The sequence below is a fragment of the Muscardinus avellanarius genome (genome assembly GCF_963383645.1).
Source record: "Muscardinus avellanarius genome assembly, chromosome: 2".
Taxonomy (NCBI): domain Eukaryota; kingdom Metazoa; phylum Chordata; class Mammalia; order Rodentia; family Gliridae; genus Muscardinus; species Muscardinus avellanarius.
The window spans coordinates 128,393,455-128,416,915 of record NC_137787.1 but is presented as its reverse complement, the minus strand read 5'-3'; the positions used below and the strand labels follow the sequence as shown (position 1 = coordinate 128,416,915).

At 38.1% G+C, this 23,461-nt stretch overlaps 1 protein-coding gene across 1 annotated transcript in view; it reads right to left on the bottom strand.

The window, feature by feature from the left end:
- The window catches only part of USPL1 (ubiquitin specific peptidase like 1), a gene marked incomplete at both ends in the record, with an annotated part of 34,660 nt that extends 11,609 nt beyond the window's left edge, over positions 1–23,051 (bottom strand). The window contains 6 exons of the mRNA XM_080719889.1: positions 4,450–4,575; positions 7,765–7,894; positions 12,453–12,566; positions 18,362–18,989; positions 22,305–22,433; positions 22,953–23,051. Coding sequence (XP_080576015.1) covers positions 4,450–4,575; positions 7,765–7,894; positions 12,453–12,566; positions 18,362–18,989; positions 22,305–22,433; positions 22,953–23,051 — 1,226 coding nt within the window. The remainder of the gene's footprint in view (positions 1–4,449; positions 4,576–7,764; positions 7,895–12,452; positions 12,567–18,361; positions 18,990–22,304; positions 22,434–22,952) is intronic.
- Positions 23,052–23,461: the final 410 nt, after the last annotated feature.

Below are 23,461 nucleotides of genomic sequence, written 5' to 3'. Positions count from 1 at the left end.
GGTGGTGCATGCTTGTAATCCCTACGCTTGGGAGGCGGAGACAGGAGGATCGCACAGGTTCGAAGCTTGGGAGGCGGAGACAGGAGGATCGCACAGGTTCGAAGCCAGCCTCGCTGGCTTAAGAGACCTTGATTCAAATAAAAATATAAAAAATAGGTGTCAAGGAGTATAGCCCGGAAGTAGAAGGGTTTCCAGGAACCCCAGTACCACCCCAAAAAAAAAAAAAAAAAAAAAGAATAAAATTAGGGCTGAAGGTATCGCTCAGAGGTAGAATGCCCTGGTTTCCTTCCATCCCCAGTACTGCAAAAACAAAACAAAACAAAAAAAACACTGCATTTATAAATGATCTATATTAGAATACAGTAAATCTCTAGTCATAAAGCATTGCTACCCATGTTGTACAACAGGTACCTTCTATTTTAGTTGATGATAAAGGGCTACACAACTCAAAATAATCTGACTTGGGCCGGGCGTGGTGGAGCACCCTTGTAATCCCCGCGCTTGGGAGGTGGAGACAGGAGAATCATGCAGGTTCGAAGCCAGCCGCGCGCGCTGGGTTAGGAGACCCTGTTTCCAAATAAAAATATAAAATAGGTCTGGGAGTGTAGCCCGGAGGTAGAAGGGCTTCCAGGAACCCCAGTACCACCAAAAAAAAAAAAAAAAAAATCTGACTTAAACTTACAAACGAATCTAAGTTTAACAATGTGCACATATATGTATATATAGAGAGAGATATCTATCTATCTATCTATCTATCTATCTATACATCTGAATTGTAATAATGTAGGATTTAGGCAGAAAATAATCCACAAACGTAGTTTTTACATCTCATTACATTTTAGATCACTTATTATTTCAACTATTTCAGAGTCTATGACAAGAAATGAAAAACATTAATAAAAATCAAGCTGCAATTCAAATGATCAGAATTAGTCAGGGTCACTGGAATAAGTAAATATATCTTTAGAGAAATTCAACTGTTCAACAAACCGACCTGTGGACAGTCAAAAGATCTAATAACAAAGCATTTTTTGTAAAATAAGATTTAAATTAAGAAATCTATTTAAACTATATCAGTATTCTATCCAACATTCTCTAAGAGGGCCTAGTAGTCTTTAAAAACAAGAAAGCATCAAAATCACTATATGAGACCCTTGAAGAAGTTCAGTAAGTAAAAACAGATGTCTTGTTTCTCTTCCCACCATTCCATTATACAGATAGTTACTTTTTAAAAAATCACTGTTAAAACTAAAATTTAGGCCGGGCGTGGTGGCGCACGCTTGTAATCCCCGCGCTTGGGAGGCGGAGACAGGAGGATCGCGCAGGTTCGAAGCCAGCCGTGCTGGCGTAAGAGACCCTGTTTCAAAAATATAAAATATGTCTGGGAGTGTAGCCCGGAGGAAGAAGGGCTTCCAGGAACGCCAGTACCACCAAAAAAAAAAAAAAAAAAAAAAAACTAAAATTTAAATAAATAAGATTTTCAAATGCCAGCCCAGGATAGTACATGACCAGACTTCTAAAGGAGTGATTTCAAAAGCTTGAGAAATTAAAACTGATTCTAAGATCCAATGGCCCAGTGTAGGATAACAGGTATCCTATGTCACCATACTCTGAATGTAATTACAAAACAATTTTCTTCAAGAAAAGCATAAGATTTGGACCCACTACACGCTATTCACCTGATTAATCAATGTATTTTTTCCTAATGGGGACATATCAGAGGTATGGATTACCTAAGAAAAGGTGTTCAGGAAATTTATACTACCAGTCTTTAGAGTGTTATGTGACTGGGTTATTCTCATGGCATCGTGATGGATTTAAGTTATCCCTAAAAAACTATATTAAACTTGTTTCTAAATTCCATTAGACACCAACAAATCAAGTTATACCAATTTCAAAGTAAAAAACTACAAAGGATTTATATAAAAATCTTGTCATCTAAAATTTAAGTGAAATTTTATGAGTTCAATTTACTTTTGAAGAATAGAGGAAATGTCCACTTTATAAATTTGCTTATAAATTGGCCCAGAGGAACTCAAAACATGTTTTCAAATGACACACTGTTTTGCCTAATGGATACATTTCCAGATCAGAGCAAAAATCTTAAATGCAAGTAAAGTAATATAGCTGTATAATTAAAAAGCACATGCTCCAATGAAACCAATTAACAGATCAAACAAATAATGTAACAAATCTATTCTCAATCCTGAGGCCTGAGAAAAAGCAGACATAAATATCAGAAGAAATTATATACAGCAAGAAGCCTTGGGCAATCTAATGGCCCAGTGCAGGATAACAGCCAGCCACACCCTGCTGCACCAAGGAATGGGCTTACAAAGGAGGATCCCTCAAATCTTAGGTCTCTGGCTGGGCAAGACAAGTCACAGGTGTCTGGTTAAAGACAGCTCCTTCTTCCTCCCCACTTAGCCACCCACTCAGACGCTACCAAATGACAGAAGGACAAAAACAGGTTAAGACTCTAAAAGGACAAAGAAAGGGAAAGGGAAATGAGCAAACGAGAAGTGCCACCTTCCACAGCAGAATGGCTGAGTCTGCAACCAGCACTGAGGAGCAGGCGTCCGATGAGAGGGGTGCATCTGCCCCTCGGAACTCACGACGGCATCTTCAGGCAAAAGGTGCTGTGGAACAGGGGTAGAAACTGGGATGGAACTGGAAGTGTTATAAAGGGCACTCTAATGTCCCAGGCCCAGAGAGGAGTCTGTGCAGACAGGGAGATGGGAGTAAAACAATACAAGGTGGCAGGAGTTGCTGCCAGTAAAAAAGGGAGGATTCAAACATTTTGAAGCATTGTTAGAAGCACTTGGAAAAACTTCATAGCAGTAATAATAATAAAGCAAATACAAACACAAGACAAATAATTCTAGGATGAATAAAGAATTAAAAGAGAATTATAACCACGTATACAGCTTGCCTAGAAAATAATATATGTAAATTAAAATAATGCAAGCCAGACATGGTGGTGCTCGCCTATAATCCTAGTATGTGGGAAGCTGAGATAGGATCACAAGTTCAAAGCCAGTCTCCATGATTTAGTGAGACTCTCAGTAACTTAAGAGACACTGTTTCAAAATAAAAAAATAAAATAGTTCTGAGGGTCTAGCTTAGAGGTAGAACACCCCTGGGTTTGAACCCCAGTACCAAAATAATAATAGTAATAATGACAATAACAATGCCAACACTGACTACTGGATTAGCCAAATACCTGCAAGTAGAACAGGGAGAGGCTAAACAGACAGGGCCCGAGTGCTGATGCAGGAACCTAGTTCTCAAGTATTACTAAGAGCAAGCCTGCTGTGGTGGCACATGGTTGTAATTCCAGTACTTCAGAGGCTGAGACAGAAGGATCACAGGTCCAAGGCCAGCCTCAGGAAATTAGTGAGACGCTGTTTCAAAATAAAAATTAAATAGGGCTGGAGGTGTAGCTTAGAGGTAGAAAGGCCCTGGGGTCCATCCCTAGCACCCCCCACCCCCACTCCCATACACACACACAAAGGAGAGCAGACTGCATTACAGCAAAAGAAGAGCATCGCTTTGCAATGTCAAAGTAAATACAACCTTAATTTAAATCTGAGGTACAAGCCTGGAGAGTGAATGAGAGAGGGACCACCCTGATTTCCTTTGACGCCTTTTGGCATTATTAAATCATAACTAAGAATTTATCACTTCAGTGACAATAAACCTTTAAGAACAATTCTGAGAAGTTTCTAGCAGATTCAAGGGCATCAGAGGTTAATGTCACTATCCTTATTATAGTAAATCATACTTCATTTTCTGAATGTAGAGCTAGACTGAAAACGAAGGCTAAAAAGGCTGTGTAAATGTGTGAGTGAATTACCAAAAGAGACAAACTGCCCGAGACAGAACTGACTGTGAGTTAAAGAGACAGTGATTCTGATAACACTGGAAAAGGTAACTCTGGCCACCTTCCCCACTCAAAGCAAACTGAAAAGCTGGCACAATATAGTGAAGGCACATCTGCTCAAGGGCAGCAGAATGCTTACAAGATGAAGAAGAATTAGTAGGCCAAGATCTGGGAAGAGATGGAAAGTCAGACAGATGAGCCTGTCGCTCACCTTAAAATCATCTTAGTTCTTGAAATTAATGATACCCTACAATTCTAGTGACTTCAGGCAGTTGGCAGAGGAAAAACTGAAGTTTAATATCTATAAAAAGAGAATAAAAAGAAAGAGGAGGAAGATAAAGAGAGTTAGACCAGTTACCCTAAGCCAGTGCTGCAGTGGTATTTTTCACGGAACAGCTTGCTTATTGGTTAGAATTCTGGATTAAAAAAACAGGCATTTAGAAATTAATAAATATGTTTAACTCAACTTCTGAAACGTAGTCTGTTGTTGCCACTTTTCATTCTAGACATTAAAAAAAGGTAAATCTATCTTCACTTTATTCTAAAGATTAAGACTTTTAACTCACTTTTCCAATACCATTTTTCTTATTTGTGATTTATTCTTGCAATTGTTACATGGACCAAAATGGGCAGCATTCAGTGGATACCACTCAGGAATGACATTTGTAAAGGTGACTAGGCTCTTCACACACCTATAGAAAAGGAGACACAAATTAATTCACTTTCATTTAAACCATTGTCTAAGATACCCCCTTCACTTGCTTATCCCTGAATCATGTGTTACTATGGTAATGTTCCTCCCAGCCCTGATATAGCAGCTCTCCCTGAAGACCTTCCAAGTGAACTCCCTATGGTTTTTCAGCTACGAGCAAATGCCAGGAAGCACAAAAGGCAGTCTCTCAATGGCAATACCACTGACATTTGCACCACATAATTCTTTGTTGTGAGGCGCTGCTCTGTACACTGGAGAATTTTTAGCATCATCCTTGGCCTTTACTTAGCAGATGCCAGTATCAGTCTCCAGTTGTAGCAACCAATGTTTCCAACACTGCGAGCTAAATGCCCTTATAGGCAGACGATAGAGCTCCTCACTGAAGACTATTTCTAAAGGCTGTAGCACTTAGCTCACTCCTTATTCGACTCTATATGGCTAGTCATTACCAACAAATAAAAAATGTAAAGGGGTATTTAAAAATATATAATCAGGAATACATATGGTTTAATGTTCTTGATCCTTAATGACAGTAGCAGCTGTAAAAGAATTTTGCTTTTTCATAGGTTACAAGTTCTAAATTTGTACTTAAGCCTGAATACTTAGCAGTGGTCATCTAAAAAGATGTTTAAAGATGTATCCTGAACCTCAGTTTATCTAATTTAATAAAAATATGTTAGTTAGAAGAACAGTTACAAATTATCAAAAAGCCCAGGGTCTTTTTAAACAGTAATAACATGGATATATCACAGCAAGAAAAGCACTGGCTATTAATGAAAGATAAGTTCTCAAGAAAGCTGTAGTTTTTAATGCAAAGCAACAGAGAGGTATCAATGAATATACTGAATATATGCTGCTCAATTCTTCATTCTCAAGGACAGTCAAGCAAAGACTCCTATTTTTTGTTTATAAAAGGGAATTTGTCTCAGCAAATAAGTGTTACTGCTCCACATGACAGCTGACATTTGACCACTTGCTATGTGCAAGGCAAGGCACAGTGCCAGGTACTCTTTCCTGCAAACTCTTAGGTGGCAGATGCTATCCTTACCACATTTTCCAAAGGCTAGAACTGAAATACAGAGAGCACTCTACGTGACAAACAGACTGGGGATCTAAATCCAAGCAGCGGGCCTCCAGAGGCCAGGATTTTAACTGCCTCCAGAGTATACTTTCTAGATCAAGTAAGAGCCCTTAAGCCATCATAAAATGCTGGAGTATTCCCTCAGATTATGTGGAAATAAGTTTTAAGACATTAAAACATTTAATGAAATGCCACTTCATTTTAGCTTTTCCTCTATAAAAACAAAATACAAAGTGGCTGCTGGCTTCTTCCCCTAGAGCTTCTAGAGGTCTAGCTTGTGTGTAAAGACAATATAAAGTAGCCAAAAGCTCAAATTAACTAAGTCACTGGCCTCCTCCCATGTTTGTATATCATCTCCCTAACTAACGAGTAGTCTGAATTTGGCCAGAACAGAAATTATTTCCAGTGGCTAGGGGAAATACAGAACATAATGAGAAGCTGTCAAACTGTAAAGATACAGAGTCTAGAAAATCTATAATTAAGCTGATTCTTATCATCAACCTTATTATATTACTTAAAACCCAGGTAGTAATTAAGGGGGCTTGCAGAAAGCCTCACAGGACAGAAAAGCCTAAGTCCTGAGAGTCGTCCTGACTCTGCTACTTTCTAGTGTGTCTCCTTGGGCACCACCTAACTCCATTCAAGCAGGGTCTGTACCTGTCAAGTGAGGACTGTAGGATCTTCCTCACTGAGCTACTGTGGGGAACCTGATTGATCATTTATACACACTAATCCCCAGACACCTGGAAACAGGCTTTTCCATCATCACTTGTTTACACAAAATTATTCAAGCCTATCATAAGAAAACATTATTTTTTACCCTGTCCTATTAGTTTTTTCGGTCACTAATTGTAAAATAAATACTTTCTTGTTGCTTGTTCTCTCTAGAGCACTCTCCAGATTCAACCCTCCTTGGTAACTCCCTACCTACAAAGAACCTCTTATTTAGATAGACTATGTAATATTTTTCTCTCACAATTTAATACCTTTCAGACTTACTAGTAGGTGAGTTCAAGTAAAGAGGAAAATATTTTAATATTTTCAATAAATGACTGACAGGGTCAGTTTGGTCTTCTATGACTGGCAGCCAGGAACCTTCCAGGTCTGGATCAAGTAAGCGTATCAGGTCAGATGACCACCTGCCTCTCTGCCGCCCCTCCTTACGTGGCAGGTGTATGGAAGCAGAAGAGAGCTGCAGCTTCTCCATGCTTCCTCCCAAGGGCCAATCTCAGGACCCATGGTCTCTCGAATCTTCACCAAGGGACCTCTGGTTGAACCAGTGTAGGTGCAGGGGGATTCTCATGGGATTAAGAGAAGGGAGGGGAGCTGGGCGTGGTGGCGCACGCTTGTAATCCCCGCGCTTGGGAGGCTGAGACAGGAGGATCAGGATCGCGTGGGTTCGAAGCCAGCCTCAGCTACTTACTGAGGCTCTCAGCAACTTAGTGAGACCCTGCTTCCAAATAAAATATAAAATGGGTCTGGGAGTATAGCCCAGAGGTAGAAAGCCTCTGGGTTCCACCCCCAGTACCATCAAAAAAAAAAAAAAAAAAAAAAAGAGAGAGAGAGAGAGAGAAGGGAGGGGAAAGTACAGGTTATCTCTAAGAATTGCTGCCTGCATCTAGAAGCCCAAGATCAGGTTCTGTGGTTAAGAACCTAAAGCAAACAAACCTTTAGTCACTAATTGAGGAGTATACAAGACACATATGGCTTCAAGGGATTCTGAACGGTATTCTCACTCAGCTGGGCATCTGGGGGGAGGGAAGAGGGAGTACATGCTATTTTCTCTTGTTGCCATTTCCCTCTAAAAAAAGTATTAAGAAAATTCTTAGCAATCTCACAAATCACAGATTTTTGCCCCCCCCCCCCCCCCAGTTTAAAGCAGCAAGCAAACTGCAGTTTCAGGAGCTAAAATCTGTCCTTTTAACCTTAGCAGTGGAGACTTTACAGTGTAGTGAGAAATTCTGTCAATGGTAGAAAGAAGTGCAGAGAGTTGAGTAGTGCTGTAGGTGCAAACAAGTTTTATTCAAATTGTATTACTCAGAATCATTCAAATAGAAGGACTCCACTTAAAAACAAAACAAAACTAACCTGTTTTGGTACTGGTGTCCACACTGTGAACATTTGAAGTCCCAAGAAAAAGAATATGTGAAGAGCCTTTCAATGTGGGGTTCTATTTTTAAGAGCAGGGGAAATGCAAACACAGGGCTTTCCATATCACCTTCCAAAAACAAAAGGAAAAATCATTACTCATACCAAACAATTGCAGAAGTAAACCCACATGATGAGCTGTGGTCTTTCCTCACTGTATTTACAGTACTAATATATGTGAATATAGCATGACACAGTAAGTCATTCACAGTTGAGAGAGGCAAAGTTTTACAAACTCAGTCTAAAAAGGCACTCCACAACTTGAAACCCTGTCTTAAAATAAAGAATAAAAAAGAAATAGGGCTATGGATATAGCTCAGAATGCCCGAGTTCAATTCCCAGTACACACATACAGTCCAGGACAGATTTAACAATCACCTCAGATGCTTTCATTTGTGGGGGTGCACATTTAAGAAAAACAGCATAAACCCAAAATAGCTCTGTACTATCTTCTTAAACCTGTCTATCTTTTCTCAGGGGAGAAAAAAAAAGTTCTCAGAATTGTCAGGATGAATGTTAAAACAAAAATCATGTAAATGGTTTGGTAAAAATATTTTATTTTTATTTTAGTTTTTTGTGGGTCTGGGGATGGAACCCAGGAGAATTTGACCTCTGAGCTACACCCCCTGTCCTATTTTTTATTCTTTATTTTGAAACAGGGTCTCATTGAATTGCGGAGGGCCTCACTAAATAGCTGAGGCTATCCGCAAACCGTAATCCTCTAGTTTCAGCCACCCAAATGCTGGGATTACTAGCGTGTGCCACCACGCCCGGCTCTGATAGAAATATTTTAAAGCCAGGCTTTAAAATATTTCTGGTGGTGCAGGCTTGTAATCCCCGCACTTGGGAGGCAGAGTCAGGAGAATCATGCAGGTTCAAAGCCAGCCACGCGACTTAAGAGACCCTGTTTCCAAATTTAAAAAAAAGTATAAAATAGGTCTGGGAGTGTAGCCCGGAGGTAGAAGTGTTTCCAGGAACCCCAGAACCACCACACACACACACAAAAGAAATATTTAAAAAATGCAAAGGGTGAGGGTACTATAAAAGAATTATCAGCATTTGTTGCGGGCATGGTGGCACATGCTTGTAATCCCAGCGCTTGGGAGGCTGAGACATGAGGATCACACAGATTCAAAGCCAGCCTCAGCTACTTAGTGAGGTTCTCAGCAACTTAGTGAGACCCATAAAGTATTAAAAAATGGTCTGGGAGTGTAGCCCGGAGGTAGAAAAACCCCTAGGTTTCACCCTCACCACAATAAATAAATAAATAAATAAATAAATAAATAAATAAATAAATAAATAAAAAAAAAATAAAAAAATCAGAATTTGACAAATTTGCTGGGCATGGTGGCGCACACTTGTAATCCCTGTACTTGGGAGGCTGAGATAGGAAGATTGTGAGGGTTCAAAGCCAGCCTCAGCTACTTGGTGAGGCTTTGGGAGTACTGCCCAGAAGTAGAAAGCCCCTGGATTTCAGTCCCAACACCAAAAAAAAAAAAAAAAAAGACAAATTCACCAAAATACCATTTCTCTCGATTTTCTTGTTCTACATTAGAAGAGGGCCCAACACACAAGGGTTTAAGGACCAGCCTTGAGCCTCCCTGCTCATTTACCTCTTTCCAACCTTTTATTCTAGTCCATTCTCTTTAACAACAAAACTGCAACTTTAAGACTAGAGAAGATATAATTTTTGTTGTCATTAAAACAAAAACTGAATAGTCAATGTTAACATCCAGATTTGAGATCAGTAATTTGGTTTAATAGCAGGACCCACATTGTTCTCACATCCATTCTACAATTAGTTCCTTTCCTTCCCTTCCCTTCTTATCCTCAGAGGAGCTTATGAGACGGCCCAGGAAGCTCTACATCCTTCCACATTCCCCTCAACAGGGCTTCTCTTTCATGGTCCAATTCCTTCCCTGCCCAAGTCTGGAAATACAGCTGCCCAGGACACAATGAGAAACAGTCACCTTGGCAGGACCATGAGACAGACACTAGGTGTCACTGACTAAGAACGTTCTATAAATATCAGCAGCTACAAAGGCTATTTTAATAGTCACCTTTGTGCTATAGTCCTGCTGCTATTTTTGTATAAAAACCTCAAATCAAAATATTAAAAAAATAGAAATCAATCTCCTAGAAATAAAAAAATGCAACACTGTTAAGAATAAGCAGTAGGCAGCATAGTACATGTGTATAAATAGTCATCAGCCTTTAATATGCTTACTTCATTTAACTAAATATTACCTGAAAAAGCAAACAACTTATATTCCATGACAACATAATATCTTCAGGTCTAAAATAGCTTTCCGTAAGTCAAAATATCATGAAAGAGTTGACAACATATGAATAAGTTACATTTCAGGTAATTTTAAGTAATTTATATAGTTCATAAATTGACATTTATTATTTTCCTGAATTACAAATTTTGAATATTAAGTATAAAGCATCTTACGAGAGAACATATTATACCGGTACCTAAGTAGTCTCTTTTTCTCTAGACTCTAACCCTAATTCCCAATCCCAACCCTTTAACCTAGTTTACATATTTTCCTTAAAATACTTTCCTTTGACATAATTCAAACCTTCAGTGACTCTGTTGTCTACTATTCAGGTGTTCTCTTCTGTTAATTGCTCATTAATATCTTCAGGCTGCTTTTCTATTTGGTTTTCTGGTTTTAGAGTTGCATTAGCTGATGTACAAGAATTCTTTCTAAGATATCTTGGATATTATTTCTTTGTTCCAGCTTCGCCCAGAGGCTTTAAAATTTAAGCTGATGTGAACAAATCTTTTTTTATATTAATTTTCAAAAATTTTCCCACTCTGAAGTGATAAAGAAATTCACCTGTATTTTCTTACAAAGTTTTCCAGCCCTACTTTTCACTCTTTGGTCTTTAATATGCTTAGGCTCTTTTCTGCCCATGGTGTGAAGTAGAGACCAATGTTCCCCCTGAACCAGGAACCAATGGTCCCAGCACCATTCCTACATATTCTCTCATTTGCAGAACTAACTTTGTCCTTGTATTAAGCAGCCAACAGGGGAAGTGTTGATCTAGACTCTAGTATGTTGCACTGTGTACCTTCCCTTACATCAGTACATGACAGGTAGGCAGTAAATCAAATTGCCCTTTAGAATTACAGAAATATACACAAACTATAACAATATTAGCTTTTACTTTTTTAAAATTAGAACATTAAGAAATACAGACACTGAAAGGGGAAAAAAAGCACTGAATCAGATAGCAGTTATCTTTGTGGAAAAATAAGAACTGGGGAAGAGTAAATAGGGGCTACAGTTGAATTTGTAACTGTCATGACTACACAGATTAGTAATTTAAAAATCCTTCTCTGACACAAAAAACCAGGCCCATGGCTGATGGGGAAAAAGAAATGTACTTTGCTTCAAATATAGCTATCAGAGATAAGAAGAATAATTCAGACTGAACAGAATCCACTCTTTCACTCACACCTCAGAGTACTCAAATGGGGGCTGATATAACATGAAAGTCTACACGCTACAGACCAAAGCTGTACCACATGTCCACTCTTAAAATCATTGGTAGAAAAAAGAATTATTATGGTTGGTGTAGATCAGACATTCTTATCCTCTCCATACAAAAAAAAAATCCTATAGGAGCTTTTAAAAAATTACTGATGTCCTGAGATTCTCATTTCACCAACCTGATATACGTCCCTAACACTGTTATTTATTTTTATTAATTTTTTTGTGTGGTACTGGAGATTGAACAGGGATAGTCTACCCTGAGCTATATCCCCAGCCCTATTTTGTTTTAATTTTGAAACAGGGTCTTACTAGGTTGATGAGTCTTACTACATGCTGAGACTGTCCTCAAATCTGCTATCCTCCTGTCTTAGCACCCCACGTACTGAGATTACAGGGATAAATATTGTTTTGCTGATATTTTTGTTTAAATGTGAGCCAGGCATGGTGGACACCTGTAATTCCAGTACCTGGGAGGCTGAGACAAGAGGATCGCAGGTTCAACACCAGCCTCAGCAACTTAGCAAGGCTCTCAGCAACCTAGTGGACCCAGTTTCCAAATAAGAAATAAAATCAGGCTGACAGTGTTGCTTGGAGGTAGAATGCCTCTGGGTTCCATTCCCAGTGCCACAAAAAAAAAAAAAGGAAGAAAAAAATTCCCATGACATTTTTTCTGTATGTGTGATACTGGGGATGGGACCAAGGGGCATTCTACCTCCGAGCCACACCCCTAGCCCTATTCTTTTTTAGTTTTTATTTTGAAACAGGGTCTCTCGAGCTGCAAAGGGACTCATTAAGTAGCTGAGGTTGTCCTTGAAACTTGATCCTCCTGTCTCAGCCTCCCAAATGCTGGGATTACAAGCCACGTGCCACAGTGCTTCTTAATGCACAGTAAAAGGTTGAAAATGCTGGCTTAGGCTACTGGGGTAAGTACTGGAAATGTGACCAAAAGTGATCCTCTAAGTATCCACCTGGTTCTGAGCATGATTTAACCAGTAGTTGACCCAAGTCAAACTACCCAGATTCTCTATTTCAGATATCACCCAAAGTCCTAAAACAATATTGTATTTCCTTATGATGAACATATTTCTATGATACATGAGTTAGGTTACTCCAACTACTTACCTAATGTGCATCTAAGCTGCGGCTGAAGTTTGGTAAAAATTTCATCTCTGACTTCATTCAGACTGGTCTCTATCTCTGCAAATATTTCTGAGGTAAGTTTTTTACAATCTCCATCTTGAAAAATATAAAAAACATTATCAATTTCTTATCAATGTATATCTTTCCACACAAACTTGAACCATAAAAAAAAAAAGTTTATAAGAATTAGTAAGTTTTGTGAGACAAAGCACAGAATTTCTTCAATTCTTCTTTTGTGGTAAACCATGTATTCTCTGCATTTGTTATTAGCCCAGTATCATTAGCACTACTACCTGAATAAAATCTCAAAAGCCTTTCTCATCTTCTCACCTAAATCATGACAGGCCTAATAAAATTTAGGTTGGGAGCTAACTGTTTCAGATTGCAGGGTTGTTTTTTTTTCCCAGATTTTAGAATATTTGCATATACATAATGAAATACTTGGGGAATGGGACTCAAGTCTAAATACAATTCATTTATTTGATATATACCCTATATACATAGCCTGAAAGTAATTTTCTTTCTTTCTTTCTTTTTTTGGTACTAGGAATTGAGCTCAGGGGCAGTCTACCTCTGAGTTACACCCTAGCCCTATATTTTACTTTTTATTTGGAAACAGGGTTTCCCTAGGTTGCTGAGAGTCTCCTTATGTTGCTTAGGCTGTCCTTGAACCTATAGTCCTCCTGTCTCAGCTTCCCAAGTACTGGGATTACAAGTGTGCACTACCATGCCCAGCTGCTGAAGGAAATCTGAAAACACTGTATTTAAATTATGACTTACCACATGAGGTTGAATATGGAATATTCTACTTCTGCCATCATGTTGGCCCTCACAAGTTTCAGATTTTGGAGCATTTCAGATTTTGGAGTTCTGGATTAGGAATACTCAATTTTTTTGTTTTGTTTTTTGTTTTGGTGGTACTGGGGGTAGAACCCAGAGGCTTTCTGCCTCCGGGCTATACTCCCAGACCTATTTTATATTTTATTTGGAAACAGGGTCTCACTAAGTTGCTGAGAGCCTCACTAAGTAGCTGAGGCTGGCTTCAAACCTGTGCGATCCTCCTGACTCTGCTTCCAGATCCTCTGTCTCTGCCTCCCAAGCTCGGGGATTATAAGGGTGCGCCACCACGCCCTGCAAGAATACTCAATTTGTAGTTAACCTTTCAGATATTTTGCCCATCTCTGAAACAGCTGAAGCTATTTCTTTATATGCAATCATTACTTATGATAGAAACACCTAATCAGTTATTCTTTGTATAACTTTTCTTGAACTAAATCATAGAAACAGAAAAATTTTTAAGAATTTTACTAAAGTTTACTTAGTAGACTTTACTAATTTTACTAAAGTTATGATTATTTCTCAAAGTAGTATATGGTATATTTTCATCCTATGTGGGGTTTTTTTTTGGGGGGGGAAGGAATTTGAAGGGGATCTTCAATAGCATCATATACAATATTATATATTGCTTTTTGTTTATACAAATTTTCTTTATTAAACTCTTTGCAGGCTGCCTACTATACTGTGACTGAGATATGATTTTATTGATCACTCCTCTTTTGTGGTACATATTTCCATGTTTTTGAATACTTCTTTAGTATAATCCCCCAAAATGGAATTATACTTTGTCAAAATTTACCCAAGTTTAATAAGAAAATTATTTTGAAAAAGAGCCTCCATGTGTACGTGAATATAGTTAATTTTAAGCTACAAGTGGGTATTTTCACTCAAGTCTCATAAGTAATTCATATGGCCTGATCATATGCTGCTTGTGTTTCACTGATGAAAATAACTAGATTCTCCTTAATATAAAGTAGGCATTAACCAAAATTTTTGTTATTTGATAATGTTATATAATGTTATTTGATAAAAAATTATACTGCAAAATAATAATTTTAAATATAACAACCGGCAGGGCGTGGTAGCTCACACTTGTAATCCCCGCCCTGGGGAGGCGGAGACAGGAGGATCACACTGGTTCAGAGCCAGCCTTGCTGGCTTACAAGACCGTTTCCAAATAAAAAAATATAAAATAGGTCTGGGAGTGTAGCCCGGAGGTAGAAGGGCTTCCAGGAACCCCAGTACCACAAAATAATAAATAAATTTAAAAAAAAAATAAAATAAAACAACCGGATTACAAAAACTATAATTAGTCTATAAACAGTTAACATAAACAGCATGGTGGCACATGCATATAATCCCAGTAAATGGGAGGCTGAGAAAGTAGAATCAGAGGTCTGAGGACAGCTCAGCAAGTTAGTGAGACCTTGTTTCAAAATAAAAAAGGCTGGGGGTGTAGCTCAGAGGTAGAATGTCCTTGGGTTCGATCCCTGGTCCCCCTACCCCATAAAAAGTTACTATAAAATACAAATATAAAGTTAAAATTAATTCCAACATTTGACTATTGCTCTTCTGTGATAATCAATGGCTATCACCTACCTAGCACTGGAGTTCTTGTAACTATACAAAAAGAAAGAGGAGAAAAACCAAAGGCAAAAAATGCTTGTGAAAGCTGAGAGCAGTGGCATACGCCCATAATCCCAGCTATTTGGGAGGCTCAGGAAGAAAGATTACAAATATGAGGCATGCCTAGACAATTTAGCAAAACCCTGTCTCAAAACTTAAAAAAGAGTTGGGGATGTAGCTCGTACAGAGCAACTGCCTAACATGTATGAGGTCCTGGGTTTGACTTCTAGTACCAATAAAAAAATAAAACAAAATAAAGCTTGGGTAAAATTGAATTTTTAAAGATTACAAATGACTGAGACATAAAAATAATTCAGTTTCAGAAGAACCCAAATCGAGACAAAAATATTTACAATACTGTAATTAAAAAAATTTGAAGATCAAACCCAGGGCCTCATGGCTGTTAGGCAAGCATTCTATCACTGAGCTACATCCCAACCCTTTTTAATTTTGAGAAAGAGTTTTGCTAAATTTCCTCAAACTTGCTAAGTCTTGAACTTGTGATCCTCTTGCCTCAGCCTCCAGAGCTGCTGGAATTACAGGCATGCACCACCATACCCAACTCGAAATCATAACTTTTTAAATATTTAGAGTTAGAGTACTCTAAGATATTTTCTTCTACATAATGATAATAGATTGATATATTAGTATAACCCTTCTGGAAAGCCATTCAACCAGACCCTTAATATTCACATTTTAACATCTTATCTAGGTTATTAATCACCAATGTATGTATGTATGTATGTATGTATGTATGTATGTATTTTGAGGGTCTGGGGATGGAACCCAGAGGCATTTGACCTCCGAGCTACACCCCCTGCCCAATTTTTTATTCTTTATTTTGAAACCGGGTCTCACTGAGAGGGCCTAAGTAGCTGAGGCTGTCCGCGAACCGTGATCCTCCGGTCTCAGCCTCCCAAATGCTGGGATGACAAGCATGCGCCACCACGCCTGGCTACCAATATATTTAAAAGAATATATTTAGCTGGGTGTGGTGGAGCTCACTTGTAATCCCAGTACTTGGGAGGCTAAGATAGGAGGATACCAGGTTGGCCACCAGCCTACTTAGGGAGGCCCTCCACAACTTAGCGAGACCCTGTTTCAAAATAAAGAATAAAAGTATAGGGCTGGGGTGTAGCTCAAAGGTAGAATGTCCCTGGGGTCCCATCCCCAGAACCAAAAAAAAAAAAAAAAAAAAGTCTGGGTGTGTGGCCAAGAGGTAGAAGGTCCCTGAGGTTCCATCCCCAGTATACCCCCCCACAGAAAAACTTCATTTCTCAGTGAAATTATAGATGAATAACCAACTTTCTGACATCAGGAAAAGCAATGATTTCTTTTAAAAGCCACAAAATACTAGCTCTAAAAGGAAAGCTCAAAACTTTACTGTAAATCAAGGTACCTTCTAAAAAGTAAACACAAAAGATGCAAACTAGAAGATTCAGCAATACATATCTGACATAAAAACAGAACAAGTAGATAAACAAACTCATACAAATCAGAACAGGATAATCAATAAAATAATAAGCCAGGCAGGCTTGTAATGCCAACGCTTGGGAGGCTGAGACAGCAGGATTGTAAAGGTTTGAAGCCAGCCTCAGTACTTAGTGAGGCTCTCAGCAACTGAGACCCTGTTTCCAAATAAAGTATAAAATAGGTCTGGGAGTATAGCCCGGAGGTAGAAAACCCCCTGGGTTTCACCCCCAATGCCACCAAAATAAATAAATAAGGATAAGGGGGAAGGAGTAGGACCCAGAGGGAAGTGCTCCAAGAGTGGTGTGTGTGTATGTGCCTATCACTCCATACCGCAGTATGTACAATTACAATGCACCAAATAAAAGTATATAAAAAAGAAGACACCAACAAGCATTTCATAGAAGAGAGAATATACATGGTGTGTATACACACAGAGCAAGCAGACCAATCTCTTTAAAATTAGAGAAGGCAAATCAAGAGCAGACCACTTCATACCACTCAAACAGTCAAAATCTCAGTGTGAAAACAACCAAGGGAAAATACATGGACCAGCAAGATCTCTCATACACTGCTATTAGGAGTTATTGACTTGGACAACTACTTTGGAAAATGACCGTTATCTGTGAATCTGGACTCAAAGCCTTTGAGTTGACAATTCCATTCGTATAAAATATCCTAGGAAATCTTGTACTCATACCCCTGGAGAATACCCAAGAATGGTCATAGCAGCGGTATTTAAAATGGCAAAACAATAACCCACTGTCCACTGACAGGTGAGTAAATACAGTTGGCTCAGTACCTGCAGGTTCCAAACCTGCAGACTCAACATAGGCTGAAAATATTTGGGGAAAAAATGCATCTATATCAATCATGTACAGATTTTTCCTTGTCATTATTCCCTAAACAACATAACATTACTATGATTTGCATAGCACTGTAACTTAAAGATGATATATGGGAAAATATGCAGAGGTTCTATGCATACATTATACTACTTTATATAAGGGATTTGAGCATCCTCTGATTTTGTTATCCACAGGAGGTCCTGGAACCAATCCCCCACAAATTCTAAGGGAAGGCTGCATTGACATATTTCCAAAATGGAAATCTTATACAACAGTGAAAAATGAATAAGCCACTACTCTATCTTTACAAAAAGGTCCCAGAAAGCACACTAAAAAAATTTTTGTCTTAAAATTTTTTTTTTTAGTTTAAAACAAACTCAATTTATAAATGTTTTTTAAAACTGTTAAGAAAAGAAATGATAAAACAGTTCAGAATAATGAGTACCTTTGGTGGAAGTGGAGGATGCGATGGGAGAATCGCATAAGTAGATGTTAAGTTATTTGGAATGTTTTAATTCTTGGATTGAAAGTGAGTTCAGGGGTATGCTATTTTATAGAAAATAAAGAGTACTGCCCTCATTGTGAAAAAAAGATTTTGGAGGGTTGTGAAAGTACAAGTGATCCCCCCCTTTGGTACTAGAGGTTGAACCTAGGGTGTTCTAACCTCTGAGCTATACCCCCAGCTGTATTTTTTATTTTGAGGCAAGGTCTCGCTAAGTTACTGAGGCTAGTCTCAAACCTGTTATTCTCCTGTTTCAGTCTTCCAAAAACTGGGATTACAGGTGTACACTACCATGCCCAACTGATTTGTATGGACTTGTTTATTCTGTTTTTCAGTAATTTAACTTCGCTGGGCTCTGTGATGACCACTCTCACCCTGAAGCCACTGCTTCATTCTCCTTCATATTTAGCTTTTGGATAAGACTGCATTTGTGGCAGTCATGTTGTAGCTGGTATTATCCCAAGCTTCCCGACACTATCTCTGGGCTTCCTGCCTGCAGGTCTCTACACAGAACAAAAACTACTGATGGCATCTTTCCTACATGTTGTGAGACAAAACTCATGGCTAACATCTTTAAAAATTAAAGAGCAGTAATATATTACACCAACCTTTAACTCCCTTCAACTGATTGGTATGTAGAAGCTTATTTGCTTGATTATATTTTTCAAACAACCTGCAAAACAGAGACTCCTCCTGGGAACACAACTCAGTGAGTGTGCTCTTCAGCCCTTCCAAGTGCACCACAGCTGACAGGATACAGTCCAGCCAACAGAGAGCATTCGTATTTCTCCACTGGACACACAAAGTCTGGCCAAGTGATGACCATCTGCTCTCTGATGGCCGGTCAAGTTCAGATGTGCATTCTTTGTTGTGAGAGGAAATACTGTCAGTTCCGGAGACATCATCTTCAGCAGTCCTGACAATATTATCAACTTCCAAAGTCTCATTCTGCTCCAGGGCCTCATCAAGTGTTCTAACTGGATTCTGTTGACTTCTACTGTCTGGGAAGTTTGATAAGATTTCATCATCCACCTCTCCATTATGCTTGCTGTTGAATACATGTTCACTCTCAGTATCAAGATTATTTCTAGTCTTTTTGAAATGTGCTAAATGAGGTGAATCTTCACAAATGGTTTCCAAGATCTTTCTTTTTTGGGATTTATTTGGAGTGTGACACTCTTCTGAATCAGGAGAAATTAAGTTATTGAGTGATTTTGAGCCCAAAGGATAGATGCACTGGAAAGGAAAAATAAAATTATAAAAACTCAAATAAGCAGACATTTTATTTATTATTATTATTATTATTATTATTATTATTATTATTATTATGGTGGTACTGGGGTTCCTAGAAGCCCTTCTACCTCCGGGCTACACTCCCAGACCTATTTTATATTTTTTTTATTTGGAAAGAGGGTCTTTTAAGCCAGGGAGGCTGGCTCCAAACCAGCGCGATCCTCCTGTCTCTGCCTCCCAAGTGCGGGAATTACAAGTGTGCACCACCATGTCTGGCTAAGCAGACGTTTTATAGTTTCTAGGTCATAAAAACAAAATTTTAGTATTAATGTTCTGTGAAAGTATACTTATTAACCTAAATTTGGAAGAAACAGAAACAAACTCCCTAGTTGCCAGGAGTGGTGGCACATGCTTCTAATCCCTGCACTTGGGAGGTGGAGACAGGAGGGTTGCGTAGGTTCGAAGCCAGCCTCGCTAGTTTAAGAGACCCTGTTTCCAAATAAAAATATAAAAAAGTGAAAGTATACTTATTAACCTAAATTTGGAAGAAACAGAAACAAACTCCCTAGTTGCCAGGAGTGGTGGCACATGCTTCTAATCCCTGCACTTGGGAGGTGGAGACAGGAGGGTTGCGTAGGTTCGAAGCCAGCCTCGCTAGTTTAAGAGACCCTGTTTCCAAATAAAAATATAAAATAGGTCTGGGAGTGTAGGCCGGAAGTAGAAGGGTTTCCAAGAACCCCAGTACTACCAAAAAAAAAAAAAAAATCCCTAGTTAATTTGAACAAGGGTTTAATCTGAGTTATACTAGAATAAGTTAACAAGGAAACCATACTTATTTCTTTGTTAATAATAAACCTAAGCCAGGCGTGGTGGCACACACTTGTAATCCCCGCACTTGGGAGGCTGAGAAAGGAGGATAAAAGCCAGCCTCAGCTACTTAGTGAGGCTCTCAGCAACTTAGTGAGACCCTGTTTCCAAATAAAATATAAAATAGGTCTGGGAGTACAACCTGGAGGTAGAAAGCCTCTGGGTTCGACCCCAAATACCACCAAAATAAAATAAATAAATAAATAAACCTAATGTCAAGTAAATTTTAAAAATTTCAACAATGCTAAAAAAAAAAAAAAAAACCTCAAGCTGGGCATGGTGGCCCATGCTTGTAATCCCAGTACTTGGGAGGCTGAGACAGAAGGATTGTGATTCGTGGATAGCCTCAGCTGCATAGTGAACCCCTCTGTAACTCAGTGAGACCTTGTTTCAAAATAAAGAATAAAGAATAAAAGAATAAAAAATACGGCTAAGAGCCGGGCGTGGTAGCGCACGCTTGTAATCCCTGCGCTTGGGAGGCTGAGACAGGAGGATCAAAGCCAGCCTCAGCTACTTAGTGAGGCTTTCAGCAATTTAGTGAGACCCTGTTTCAAATAAAATATATTTAAAATAAGGTCTGGGAGTATAGCCCGGAGGTAGAAAGCCTCTGGGTTCCACCCCCAGTACCACAAAAAAAAAAAAAAAGAAAAGAAAAAGAAAAACTCTAAGTATTACTTTTTTAGAATACACTGCACAGCACTTAAAAATTGAAAAAGTATTTTCTTTTCTCGCAGTACTAGGGATTGAAGCCAAAGGTACTCTACCATTGAGCTACATCTCATGCCCTCTTTATTTTTTGAGTCAGGGTCTTGCTAATTTTCCCAGGTCAGCCTTGAACTTGTCATCCTCCTGCCTCAGCGTCTTCAAAAGCAGGGATAACAGGAATGTGCCACCAGACCCAGTTTGGAAAAGTACTTTCAGATTTTTAAAAATTGGATTGATTAATTTTTACAGTTCTGTATTTGTAACATGAATCTGGAAACACTGCTATTTAAATCCCTATTGGATTTAGAGTCAAATTAGCTGAATTTTAATGACTTATTCTTACTGTGAACTAATACAACTCCAGCCAAATACAAATAATATAAACAAATCATTAATCAATGAATTTTCCTAATTCTGAAGACTACCAAAATATTCTATAAGATAAGTTAAAGAACTTATACATTAAACAATCTCATTTAAAATATTTCTTTTGGGGGACTGGAAAAGTGCATGACCCTGGGTTCAATCCCTAGTGTTGCAAAAAGGTAAATTAAAAGACTTAGAAGGCAAAAGTTCTTATCACCAACTGTGTTTCAGCTTGGTGTTTTCCAAACTGTGCTAATCATTGTATTTACCCTCAAAGCTTACAAAACTACAGAATTCTGGGCCAACTCTGCTTGGTCAGAAGATGAGACCCCAAATTATTTAATAGCATTCCAGGTGATTCTAATAAACTCTGGGTTAGATGGAATAAATAGATCTAAAATTAGGAGACTATGTTCCGATCACAGCTGTGCCATTCTGTGAAGATCTTGTTTCTAAACCCTCCAAATCTGTATTCTTTTTCTTTTTGTAGTGCTAGTGATGGAACCCAGGGTATCCTGCATGCTGAGCAAGCATGTTACCTTCGAGCCACAACTCCAGCCCCGAATCTGTCTTCTTACTTTAAAAGTGGGAACACTTATCTTGCAAGGTTTTGAGAATTAAATATGTAAAAAAGTTTCACAAGTTGCCCAAGTACAATAAAGGGTATTACAGAACCGAGTTCCTATATAAAAGTTGTACCTATAAATATAAATTCTATAATTAACTCTAAAAGATATTTACAGCCTTTAAAAGCTTTTAAGAAGCACTCACTATTTAATTAAGAACATACCATACTGTTTTTGGACTAACCAATTTCCAAAATAGTCTTCCAAATAAATTATAGATTAAAAACTTCTTCAATCAGTCCCAAAGCTAATGAACCACAAAGATGAGAATAACTACTATATGCAGATACCCAGTAAGAACCCACACAAACTTTAAAAACATCATATGCAACAACTTAGAAATTCAAATCAAAAGAATAACACAAACTGTTTAAAATTGATTAGTAAGACAGATTTAGAAACTCCTATTGCCTATGTGTTAAAACTCTACATTGTAAGCTGGGAATGGTGGCACACGCTTGTAATCCCAGCATTTCGGAGACTGAGACAGGAGGGTAGCGGTTTGCGGTCAGCCTCAGCTACTTAGCGAAGCCCTTTGCAACTCGGTGAGATCCTGTTTCAAAAATAAAAAATAAAAAATAGGGCTGGGGATATAGCTCAGAGGTAGAATGCCCCTGGGTTCCATCCCCAGTACCGCAAAAATAAATAAAAAATAAAACTCTATATTGTAAAAATACAAAATGAGTAAAACTTTCAGCAATAAAGAAAAAAGCAAAGGCTATCACCTACATACTAGATAAGATTAATACTTTACCTGCAGATCCTCACACAAAAAGATAGATTCTTGAAAACTAATTCGGTAAGTCTTTAAGGCTTTTAACCTTCCCTTCTCTCTACAAGCAGGGCAATACCCATCTGATGTAAATTTAGCTGAATCAAAATTCTAAAAGAGAAATAGAGCAAATTAAAATGTAGACATTCCTAAAATCCATCAAATTACAAAAAAATTAAGTGGAAATATAACCAGAAAAAAGTTACAATTTTCAACTACAAGTGTCTGGGCAAGACTAAACATGGCAAATAAAAGAAATGCATATAAGGTTTTAAATGTAGTTATTATTCAAAAAAGAACATAATTGTTTTAAAGACTACATTATAAATGTTAAAATAGTATCAATTTTATTTGCAAGGAAAAAACATCAACCACCAGGAAAAAACATATGTTCCGTATTTTCAAAGAACAGTAAACCATAAGGTCTACGCTTTATTTTTACTTTAGCATATCAATAAAACACAGAGAGGTAAACACATTAAAACAATCTTTCGCCATTGCTGTAAGATTTCCGTGGAAGATACACCTTTTTAGAAGTTAATTGGTAAAATTAAAATTGAATTTAAATCTCAAAAATAGAAGGAAAAATAAAAACAACTTTGCACTGAGGCAAAAAATAAGTTCACTAACTTTTCCCAAATATCCCACCATGGGGAGTGAAGATATCCCTATATCAGTCCCTGGTCCAATCACTGGCAAACCATTTCCAATCTTCGGAGAATCCATCATTCCGAGTCATTGGCTAATTTATGTCACTTGAAACATGTCAATATCACTAAGGATTTTTCAATGAACCCTGGAAAAAAAAAGTCAATAGACAATTAAATAAAAATTCTATTTACTTTTTAAGAGAGCTATGCTATTTTATAAGAGATTTATCAACTATACTAGTGAGGAGAGGGCAGATTGGCAATAGAATACATTTTCATAGCAGACTCATTTGTAAGCAAATTAAAGACTGTACTAGAGGCAGCTACTGATCAAAGCAAACTATACTGACCAGTTTGAAAACTTAAGTTTTTAAGAGTTTATGCACAATGTGAAGCAAATATGTCAGCATTGTAATGACAAAGTATCCAAAACCCTCCAGATCCATTGTGACTGGGATAAAAGAACCAATGAACCACACATTTCATACA